This window comes from Phyllobates terribilis, unplaced genomic scaffold, assembly GCF_046119375.1.
Source record: "Phyllobates terribilis strain yellow unplaced genomic scaffold, ASM4611937v1 Scaffold_9__5_contigs__length_417890890, whole genome shotgun sequence".
NCBI classification, from domain to species: Eukaryota; Metazoa; Chordata; class Amphibia; order Anura; family Dendrobatidae; genus Phyllobates; species Phyllobates terribilis.
In genome coordinates, this window is record NW_027362769.1 from 170319084 (window position 1) to 170331661 (window position 12578).

The following is a 12578-nucleotide window of genomic DNA, read 5'->3' on the forward strand; positions in this document are numbered from 1 at the left end:
GGCCTCACGGGGTAATATTGTGTTTGCTTTTTCCTACTCAGCGATCTTTAATCAGCTTCAAATCCAACATGGTGATGAGGTCTATCCCAGAGCTCCTACAAGACACAAGCAACCACTTGTCTATTGCCGTCCCCAGGCATCCCAAAGAGTCAACAAGCTTGTCATCTTCCTCCGACTCGGATGATCTTGAAGAGCTTCCATATGTCCCCATGCCACTTCAAGTACAGTTCTCCGGTTCTCGAATGTCCCTTAATGAAATCCCGACAGATGAGGAGCAGTCGTCTCAGTACCCTGAAGATGCCAGCACTCTAGACCTTGTGGAGAGAGAGGAAGAGACAGACGATAGTAAAATTGCAGAACCGGAAGTGCAAAATAGAGAGATGACCGAGTCACTGAGCAAACGTCCTAAAGCATCGCTAACAAGAAAGAAATCGACTGAAGCTGAAGCCGGCTCGTCTTCAGACGACGAAGCCTCGGAATCCCACAAGAAGAAGGAGCCACTAAGAAAACCTCTTAAAAAGGGGTCAAGTCTTGAATCTTCGGAAATCCCTGATGAACTGGTGGCAGCACGAAGAGGAGAATTGAGAAGGGGAAGCTCTGCAGACAGCGCTCTCTTACTCAATGTGTCTACTGAAGATGGGGAAGAAAGAGATACCTTTGATCGAGGTATGACCAAAGCTGCTTCCATGGAGCTACCAACACGAAACCGCAGCCCACTGAGGCGACGAAAGTTAGGGTCAGCTGACGAGGAGTATGCCCAGCGTCTGGAGTTAATGCGGCAACGGTTATTGAGGGGCAGTACTGCAGATAACAAGCTGAGTGGACTTAGAGGACCGCTGATGGAAACTCTCTCCTTCGATAAAAAACGAGCTGAACAGTTGTCCCCTCGCTCCCCACGTTCTGAGCACACTCAGTCTTCACCCATACCTACAATAAAATTAACACGCGCTGCTTCCAGTGAGGCAGCTCCTGGACGGGATTCATCAGAAGAAAGAGTCTTACGAAAAACCAGCTCTTTTTCCCATGGGGACACAGAACCCCTAGTTCTTCATCGTAGGTCTGGAGCACCCCTGGAAATTCCTCTTGCTCAATTAGAAGCACAGCGCCTGAAGGAGTCTCCATCTCTGTCCGCTCTGACTGACCAGTCACGTTTTGATTCCCGTCCCCAAACCCCTCGTGAGATTCCTCCCAAGTCTCTGACTCCTGAACCAACCACAGAAGATCTGGCCTTGGAAACTCAGAATGGGAAAGTTGATGAGAAGGACAAGTCACAAACCTTGAAACCAAAGTTTGATAAAAGTTCTAACGAGAACTTGGATATAATACTTCCCAAAGCCACTGCTTTGGTGGAGGACACAATACCCAAAATAGAAGCGCCAAGTATCCAGATTGAGCAGCCAACAATAAAGCCACCTGAAAATGAGACAGAAAATAACAAAAGCGATGTTTCTGTACAGCAGATATCACCAAAACCTGAAGAATCCACAGTAAAACCAGTGGAGGATTTGTCTCCTGCACAAGATAAAGTATCTTCAGACACAAAACCTTCACTGACACAAACCAAAACTCCCATACCAGTGGTTTCCTCTGTTTCTTCCATCCAAAAGAATGAAACTTTAATGACTGTCCAATCACCATTGTCAAGTCAGTCCAATGTAAAATTTCCTTTGTCAAAATCATCCATTGTCTCAACACCTGCACCGAGTCCAACTATTGTCCCATCCCCTCTACCAAGTTCAGGCACTGTGCAAATGTCTCCATCAAGTCTTCCATCTGCTCCAACTATGCCAAGACCAGTAAGCGTCCCATCTACATTGCCAAGTTCAGGTATGATCCCAACTTTTTCACCCAGTAAAGCAGTTTCCTCATCAACTTTGCCAAGGTCTCAAGGTGCTTCAAGTCTTATACCACGTGCACATGTTGCCCAGTCTACTTCATCATGCCCAGCAGAATCTACATCAACTTTGCTAAGACCTGGAGGAGTTCCTTCTACTTCACCAACCTATATGACAAAATCTGCCTCTGTGCCTTCATCTTTGTCTGTGCCAAGACAAGAGCCCATGCAAATGGCAATAAAGACACCTGATTCTCAACTTCCAGCAGCAGGTAAATCTGCCCTCAAACTCCAACCTGCAAATGCAGCGACCCCTAAATCATCACCTTATGCAGAAATGATGCAAACTCTCCAGTTTGGTACTTCAGAAGAAGAACCTCAAGAACAAAGCAAAAAGATTGAAATGCCACAGAATATTTCACCTTCCAAGGAAAAACTAAGCTCATCTATAACCGCTAACGTGGATCCAAAAGTAACTAAAGATGAATCGACGCAACCCCCAGCGTTTTCAAATCTTAAAGAGCCGCCAAAAGCTGCAAGCACAGAGGACGTCAACTATATTAGCAACATCGATTCCGAAGAAGTGTTTGAAGCTAAGTTTAAGAGGAATCGTGAGTCTTCTCTGACTCGAGGACTAAAGATGTTTACCAGGACTTGGTCAGAGGAGAAGAATTTATCAGCCGCACATGCATCTCGAGAAGAGGAAATGTACCGGCCCAGTCCTGTAGGTGTACCACTTGAGTTCCTAGTCCCGGAAGCTTTAGGACTAGATGATAGGTCAAGGTCTATGCAGGACCTGTCAAATGCAGAAAGGGATCCAAGCTTTATAAGAAGACTATCCCAACGTTTCAGGAAATCACCAACCACTGAGCGTAAGCAAACACCTTCTGAAGATATTGATGGAACCAATTCACTTGGAAGACGCCTTTCTTGGACTTTAGGAAGAGGAAGTTCCAAAGAAAGAAAAGACAATGAAAGCCTGAAATCAGAGAAAGGATCTATAGAAACAATCTCAGTGGACAAGGAGCAGAAGCCCAACGAATCTCCAGTGTTAGCAATGAGGAGGAAGATTGGAAACACCATGGAGCGTCTGTCCTCCAAACTTCGAAGCCAGTCAGAGGAAACAAGAGAAGTAGAGTCTACTGACAGAAACGAGGACAGACCGGAGAGAAGAACCCCACTAATGTCTCTGCTCAGGAGATCTAACTCTGAAGGGGAGAACTTACGAAAGTTAGAAATACCCCAGAACCAGCTTGCCTCTCAGTCTAGTTCATCGCGGTCTAAAGAATCCGTCAACTCAGGACTAAGCATCAAGTCAGAAATGGTGGAGAAAGGTGAGTGTCATGGAGCATGTACTATGTGTTGGATACCGCCATTATCCTAATATTAGGTACCTTGGCCCACATGTAACGATCTTTTTTTTGTTACCAGTGCTGCATATCTTTTGAAATGTGTTGCCTTTTATATTGGAGGTGTTGTGCTTTTGGTTTAGTTTTTTGTCTTTTTTTTTTGCTGAGGTGCAGATTTGACAGTCTTGCAACTTTTTCATAAATTTGGTGAAAAGGTAATCCACTCACAACTACATGCATTGGATGCATAAGATTAAGTGTTTTTCTTTTGTGGCAAATACCTAATCAATCAAGTGTTCAAAGTATACACCAATAAAGGGGTGATATATGTATGATCACTTTGGGTCCAACCACTGGGACCCTCACGGAATATATACACCTACACTCCATTCACGGTCTCTGAGACTAATGAAAGTACAGTGCTTGACTGTCTCCATCAGTCACTGGACCTTGTAGGGAGTGGAAATGTAGCACCCTGAGGATTCGGCTGCTACAGGAGTATTGCACCTCAACCCAGAGGTGTGATATTCCACTCCCGGGTAAGGATGGAGTGTGGAACTGAGCTCGGTAGGCTGCATGCACTACACACATCCCATTTCCGGGGAACAGGCCGACGGTACTCCCACTTAGAAATGTGCAGGTACGACCGAGTCTGTTCCTGGCTGGAGTGGGAGGGGGGTGGTACATCCCATGTAGTGTAGGGGCAGATAGGGGGAGCAGCCTGGGTAAAGATAGGAGCTCATTGGGTGCTGGTCACCTGAGCTCACACATAGAGGGTGTATATAAGGTGGGCACCAACTAAGATCAGGGTCAGATGCAGAGGATCAGATGCAGAGAGTCAGTCAGCTGCAGAGAACAAGTCAGGAGCAGAGGAGAGAAGAAAGACAAAGACCCAGAGTGAGAGAGGAGAAAAGAGAGAGACCCAGAGCACAGAAGAGAAGGACTCTGAGATCCCAACTCAAAGCACCGGGTGAAGAGTCGGCATCAGGGTACCGGAACCCAAGCTGGTGGGGGTAAAAACATTCCCCAGCCAGAGACCGGAGACCGTGGGCAGCGTCTGCCACGGTCACCCATCACATCCACCCCGAAGGCACACCACATGAAGGGTCAGGGAACCCAGGGCCAAGGGTGTCCCAACAGAAGGCCCGAGGGAGCTGGACCTAGGTGGATTACTGGTGGGGACGGCCAGAGAACGGGACAGAAAGAGAGCTCAGGGCCACGCTCCGGACTTGTTTGGGGGTTGGCTGGATCCAGGACCTGGTGGACGCAGCACGGCTCGGGTGGTCACTAGCAGCTGGAGTGACCAGTACAACATCTGCAGTAAGTAAACACCCTTAACTGCACAACCCGACTCTGTCTTCACTGCCGTCTGCACTACACCACCACAACCCCCATCCTCTGCGCCTGTCCCCTCTGAGGCTATACCCCTCCCGTTGGGGGTTATCCCACCAAGCTGCGCATCCACCATCAGCCTCAGCGGACCCTGCTGCAGCGGCGGCCACAGTGACCGCATCACAACGGGTGGCGTAGTCGACACAAAAGAACTCTTAATAACATCTGTAGGACTGCCACATAACACAGAGCTTGACGCCCTGGGCACGGGCCGGGTCACAGCCGCTCGGAGACTACAAACCCCCCCATCTGATCCGGTGCCGGGTATTCCCCTCAAAAAGGAATATGTCCCAGGGGGCGCGTCAGAAGCATGACTTTTAACGGAAAAATACCAGTCACAGCCAGTGCCGCCAACTTTTAGAGAAGTGAAAATAAGTAAAAAGATAGGGGCGCAATAGCGCTGTTATCCAACAACAACCACGTGGGTAAAAAGAAAATGTGCTCACCTTAATGAGTTGTGAAATGCACAACTCATGTAAGAATTAGTGACGAAGGGCTGCAGCCAGCACAGAATCCCTAGGGGTCTTGTAGGTAGTCTGTAGTAGGATGAAGTAGGTGCTGGTAAAAAATCCGCGCTCCTCCGTAGTGAAGAATTATGACGAGAGATTGTATAATTAAACAATCTTGTGGTTTATTGTTAAAAGCTACGATTACTACGCGTTTCGTGGACGTCCCGTCCACTTCCTCAGGTACATAGCTGATGTAGACCGATTTATCAAACGGTCTTATATACATAAAACTACACGTGGTGAAAAAAAAAAAGGAGAAAAGCCCGCTGTTATTCTTGGCGCCAAGACCAACCAACGGTTTACAGAGAGACAGTGAAATTATTTATAAATAGATTAAATAAAATTATTGGTCGACTAATTACACTCTTATGCAGATAAAATGAAAACCATAGAACAAATAATTAAAATGACCTCTGAAATGTAATGATCCAAATGTTTTAAAACATTTATATTAAAGCACATGGGATAAAACATTTGTAGTTGATCGAGGACCGCAGTGTATGCGATCCCAAAGTCCTAGCTATATTGTATCATGTGTGAAAGATCAGAGAGTCCAGACCGCTCTGCCAGACCTCACACCTCGTCGGCTGACAGGCAGAAAACCAAGAGCTGAAGGAATGGCAGAAGGTGCAAGCCTGCTACTGGTGTATTAGGTATGAGGTGTTTGTCAGTGAGGAAAGGGGGGGAAGGAGGGAGGACGGGCATGTAGAGATGACTGAGGACCGCAAGTGTGTAAACTCCTGAACGATTGGTATATTACAATGTATTGAAGATAAGATCTTCCAGATCACTGTGCTGGATCTCACACCTCGTCGGCTGACTGACAGAGGACAGGGAACTAAAGGAAGAGAAGAAAATGCAAACTAGTCTCCGTGGGACGTACTAGTCTGCTAAAGGTATATTATGTGTGTTATCAGTAGCAGTGTAAATAGAAGGGGGCAGGTTGTAGGAAAGAGTGGGGGAATGAGGAGATGGCTGTGTGACTGTAGAATGCTGAGATACTTAATTCTTATTATGTGCTGTGGCATATGTATATAGATGTTAGTGTAGAAGACCTCGGGAAATGCATGGAAGGAATTGGTATGCGAATTACAAGGCTAGAAATCTTGCTGTTCTGTTATCATCAATATATATAATATGTATGGCAGGAATAAGGACGATAACGAATTTTGTGTTGTAGGAATTGTGGGGTTTGAGCCATGTGTCAGAATACATTGGGAATAAAAAAGGGGGGTGGGGTGGACATATGATATATAATTGAATTAGAAATGTATATAATGGGTATATGTGATAACTGACCTCAAGACTCATATAAAAACCTCTATGATTTCATTTAGCCCTTGTGGCTTCAAAGTGTTGAGTTTATACATCCAATAAATTTCTTTACGATTCAGACATTGCACCCTATTAGGGGTGTCAGGCAAAACATGTTCAATAGGTAAGATCTTAAGATCCCTGTAATCCTGCTTGTGTTGCAGGACCATATGTCGGGACAGCCCATGTTTCATGAATCCTGTGGTTATATTATGTCTATGAGAATTGAGTCTATTATGTAGTGCCTGAGTCGTCCTGCCCACATATTGTTTAGGGCAACTACATTCAATAACGTATATCACATAATCTGTTTCACATGACATGGGATATGACATTTTGAAATTTTCACCAGTGGCCACCGAAGTGAAATTATCAGTGGAATGTATAATGGATTTACAACACATGCAGCTCTTCTTACCACATTTAGTAACTAAGTGTTTTTTTCCCTCTACCACAATATTTGGTTCCTGCCTACGTAATTTACTCGGAGCCAATATATTTCTTAATGTAGGTGCTCTCCTGAATATTATGGAGGGATTTCTTGGTAAGACCTGATTTAATAAACGGTCATTTTGAAGAATATGCCAATTTTTTTGAAGAATTTCTCTGATTTCCCTATGTTGTTGATTATATGTGGTGATGAATTTTAGTTCATGCTCAAAATTATCATTCTTTTTTTCGTGCTGGTTCCCTCAGTAATGAACTTTGATTATTTTTTTCCCTCACCTGTTTGAATGAATTGAATACCAAATCTTTGGGATATTTCTGCTGTATAAATCTCTGTTTCAGAACCTCTGATTGTTTGTCATAATCTATTTCAGTGGTACAGTTTCTACGGATTCTTTGGAATTGATTGTGCGGAATATTAGTAAGCCATTTTTTATAATGTCCACTGGAAAAATGGATGTAGCTATTGGTATCCACTGATTTAAAATAAGTTTTAGTGAAAATTCTGTCATCTTTTACATATAAAACAAGATCCAGAAAATTAATAGATTCTTCACCACTATCCTTATTAAAAGAAATACCCCAATTGTTATTGTTGAGAAAGCAGAAAAACGTAGTGGGGTCTATAATTTTCCTGTCAATGATGAAGATTAGGTCATCTATATATCTTCTATAAAAGATGATCCCCTTATTAAAAATCCCCTGGAAGATAAAAACTTGCTCAAACAATCCCATAAAAATGTTGGCGAAGGTCGGTGCTACTTTAGAGCCCATAGCCACTCCCTTAATCTGCTGGTAAGTTTTTTTCAGAAAATTAAAATAATTATTTTTCAAGATAAAAGTGAGCCCTGCTAAAATAAAGGATCTATGGTTGGAGGACAGGCGAGTATCTCTGGAAATGATGTATTCCACGCACAACAGACCAATATCTATGTCAATGTTAGTATATAGAGAAGATACATCCAGGCTTAAAAAGACATATGATTTTTCCCATCTGATGGTTTGCACTAATTTGATAAGGTGTGCAGAATCCTGGAGATAGCTTCTAAGGTTTCTAACGTGGGGTTGTAAAAGCACGTCCAAGTATTGAGCCAAATTGGATGTAAGGGAGCCTATCCCCGATATAATGGGTCTCCCAGGGGGGTTTCTGGAATCCTTGTGTATTTTAGGGAGATGATAAAAAAATGGCATGCATGGACTCTGAATAGTCAGGAATTTCCTTTCGTTATCATTTAAAATGTTCTCATCCCGTGCTTTGGAGATAAGTTTCTTATATGTGGGAATCATGTTTAAGAGTGGATTGGAAAAAACTTCTCTGTAATAATTATTGTCACTTAGTATCCTATGTGCTTCCTCCACATATACATTGTAGTCTTGGATGACTATTCCCCCCCCCTTATCTGCCGATCTAAGAACTATATTCTTATTCTTTCTTAGATTATTTAGTGCAGTAATTTCGTTACGGCTCAAGTTGTTATTTCTAGATGGCAGTGGTGCCGCAATTATTTCTTTGAGATCTTGCAGGGTAATGTCACAAAAAGTATCTATCTGGTGACTCTTACTTTCTATAGGATAGAAGTTTGATTTTTTTCTTAAGTCAACATGACATGCCCTATTAGATGTTGACTTAAGGAAAAAAATCAAACTTCTATCTAGAAATAACAACTTGAGCCGTAACGAAATTACTGCACTAAATAATCTAAGAAAGAATAAGAATATAGTTCTTAGATCGGCAGATAAGGGGGGGGGAATAGTCATCCAAGACTACAATGTATATGTGGAGGAAGCACATAGGATACTAAGTGACAATAATTATTACAGAGAAGTTTTTTCCAATCCACTCTTAAACATGATTCCCACATATAAGAAACTTATCTCCAAAGCACGGGATGAGAACATTTTAAATGATAACGAAAGGAAATTCCTGACTATTCAGAGTCCATGCATGCCATTTTTTTATCATCTCCCTAAAATACACAAGGATTCCAGAAACCCCCCTGGGAGACCCATTATATTGGGGATAGGCTCCCTTACATCCAATTTGGCTCAATACTTGGACGTGCTTTTACAACCCCACGTTAGAAACCTTAGAAGCTATCTCCAGGATTCTGCACACCTTATCAAATTAGTGCAAACCATCAGATGGGAAAAATCATATGTCTTTTTAAGCCTGGATGTATCTTCTCTATATACTAACATTGACATAGATATTGGTCTGTTGTGCGTGGAATACATCATTTCCAGAGATACTCGCCTGTCCTCCAACCATAGATCCTTTATTTTAGCAGGGCTCACTTTTATCTTGAAAAATAATTATTTTAATTTTCTGAAAAAAACTTACCAGCAGATTAAGGGAGTGGCTATGGGCTCTAAAGTAGCACCGACCTTCGCCAACATTTTTATGGGATTGTTTGAGCAAGTTTTTATCTTCCAGGGGATTTTTAATAAGGGGATCATCTTTTATAGAAGATATATAGATGACCTAATCTTCATCATTGACAGGAAAATTATAGACCCCACTACGTTTTTCTGCTTTCTCAACAATAACAATTGGGGTATTTCTTTTAATAAGGATAGTGGTGAAGAATCTATTAATTTTCTGGATCTTGTTTTATATGTAAAAGATGACAGAATTTTCACTAAAACTTATTTTAAATCAGTGGATACCAATAGCTACATCCATTTTTCCAGTGGACATTATAAAAAATGGCTTACTAATATTCCGCACAATCAATTCCAAAGAATCCGTAGAAACTGTACCACTGAAATAGATTATGACAAACAATCAGAGGTTCTGAAACAGAGATTTATACAGCAGAAATATCCCAAAGATTTGGTATTCAATTCATTCAAACAGGTGAGGGAAAAAAATAATCAAAGTTCATTACTGAGGGAACCAGCACGAAAAAAGAATGATAATTTTGAGCATGAACTAAAATTCATCACCACATATAATCAACAACATAGGGAAATCAGAGAAATTCTTCAAAAAAATTGGCATATTCTTCAAAATGACCGTTTATTAAATCAGGTCTTACCAAGAAATCCCTCCATAATATTCAGGAGAGCACCTACATTAAGAAATATATTGGCTCCGAGTAAATTACGTAGGCAGGAACCAAATATTGTGGTAGAGGGAAAAAAACACTTAGTTACTAAATGTGGTAAGAAGAGCTGCATGTGTTGTAAATCCATTATACATTCCACTGATAATTTCACTTCGGTGGCCACTGGTGAAAATTTCAAAATGTCATATCCCATGTCATGTGAAACAGATTATGTGATATACGTTATTGAATGTAGTTGCCCTAAACAATATGTGGGCAGGACGACTCAGGCACTACATAATAGACTCAATTCTCATAGACATAATATAACCACAGGATTCATGAAACATGGGCTGTCCCGACATATGGTCCTGCAACACAAGCAGGATTACAGGGATCTTAAGATCTTACCTATTGAACATGTTTTGCCTGACACCCCTAATAGGGTGCAATGTCTGAATCGTAAAGAAATTTATTGGATGTATAAACTCAACACTTTGAAGCCACAAGGGCTAAATGAAATCATAGAGGTTTTTATATGAGTCTTGAGGTCAGTTATCACATATACCCATTATATACATTTCTAATTCAATTATATATCATATGTCCACCCCACCCCCCTTTTTTATTCCCAATGTATTCTGACACATGGCTCAAACCCCACAATTCCTACAACACAAAATTCGTTATCGTCCTTATTCCTGCCATACATATTATATATATTGATGATAACAGAACAGCAAGATTTCTAGCCTTGTAATTCGCATACCAATTCCTTCCATGCATTTCCCGAGGTCTTCTACACTAACATCTATATACATATGCCACAGCACATAATAAGAATTAAGTATCTCAGCATTCTACAGTCACACAGCCATCTCCTCATTCCCCCACTCTTTCCTACAACCTGCCCCCTTCTATTTACACTGCTACTGATAACACACATAATATACCTTTAGCAGACTAGTACGTCCCACGGAGACTAGTTTGCATTTTCTTCTCTTCCTTTAGTTCCCTGTCCTCTGTCAGTCAGCCGACGAGGTGTGAGATCCAGCACAGTGATCTGGAAGATCTTATCTTCAATACATTGTAATATACCAATCGTTCAGGAGTTTACACACTTGCGGTCCTCAGTCATCTCTACATGCCCGTCCTCCCTCCTTCCCCCCCTTTCCTCACTGACAAACACCTCATACCTAATACACCAGTAGCAGGCTTGCACCTTCTGCCATTCCTTCAGCTCTTGGTTTTCTGCCTGTCAGCCGACGAGGTGTGAGGTCTGGCAGAGCGGTCTGGACTCTCTGATCTTTCACACATGATACAATATAGCTAGGACTTTGGGATCGCATACACTGCGGTCCTCGATCAACTACAAATGTTTTATCCCATGTGCTTTAATATAAATGTTTTAAAACATTTGGATCATTACATTTCAGAGGTCATTTTAATTATTTGTTCTATGGTTTTCATTTTATCTGCATAAGAGTGTAATTAGTCGACCAATAATTTTATTTAATCTATTTATAAATAATTTCACTGTCTCTCTGTAAACCGTTGGTTGGTCTTGGCGCCAAGAATAACAGCGGGCTTTTCTCCTTTTTTTTTTTCACCACGTGTAGTTTTATGTATATAAGACCGTTTGATAAATCGGTCTACATCAGCTATGTACCTGAGGAAGTGGACGGGACGTCCACGAAACGCGTAGTGTAGCACCCTGAGGATTCGGCTGCTACAGGGGTATTGCACCTCAACCCAGAGGTGTGATATTCCACTCCCGGGTAAGGAAGGAGTGTGGAACTGAGCTCAGATAGACTGCATGCACTACATACATCCCATTCCAGAGGAGCAGGCCGACGGCACTCCCACTTAGAAATGTGCAGGTGCGACCGAGCCTGTTCCTGGCTGGAGTGGGAGGGGGGAGGAACATCCCATGTAGTGTAGGGGCAGAAAGGGGGAGCAGTCTGGGTAGTGATAGGAGCTCATTGGGTGCTGGTCACCTGAGCTCACACATAGAGGGTGTATATAAGGTGGGCACCATCAAAGATCAGGGTCAGACGCAGAGAGGAAGTCAGATGCAGAGGACAAGCCTGCAGCAAGAGAGAGAAAGAAACAACAGCCCTGGAGAGAGAGTGGAGTGCAGAAAGACCCAGAGGGGGACAAAGAAGGGACCCAAGAACCCAAATAAGAACACCGGGTGAGGAGTCAGCAGAAGGGTACCGGAACCCAAGCTGGTGGGGGCAAAGACATTCCCCAGCCAGAGACCGGAGACCGTGGGCAGTGTCTGTCACGGTCACCCACTACATTCACCCTGAAGGCACACCACATGGAGGGTCAGGGAACCTTAGGCCAAAGGTTGCCCAACAGAAGGCCCGAGGGAGCTGGATTTAGGTGAATCACTGGTGGGGACGGCTGAAGAAAGGACAGAGGGAGAGCTCAGGGCCACGCTCCGGACTTGTTTGGGGGTTGGCTGGATCCAGGACCTGGTGGACGCAGCACGGCTCGGGAGGTCACTTGGAGCTAGAGTGACCAGGAACATCTGCAGTAAGTAAAGACCCTTAACTGCACAACCCGAGTCTGTCATCATTACCGGCTGCACCGCACCACCACAACCCCCATCCTCTGCGCCTGTCCCCTCTGAGGCTATACCCCTCCCGTTGGGGGTTATCCCACCAAGCTGTGCACCCAC

At 43.2% G+C, this 12578-nt stretch overlaps 1 protein-coding gene across 3 annotated transcripts in view; it reads left to right on the top strand.

The window, feature by feature from the left end:
• Positions 1-12578, top strand: part of SPEG (striated muscle enriched protein kinase) — a 347211-nt gene that overhangs the window by 230034 nt on the left and 104599 nt on the right. For all 3 annotated transcript variants that reach the window (XM_073647347.1, XM_073647348.1, XM_073647349.1), the window contains one exon: positions 42-3168. In XM_073647347.1, the coding sequence (XP_073503448.1) occupies positions 42-3168 (3127 nt within the window). The remainder of the gene's footprint in view (positions 1-41; positions 3169-12578) is intronic.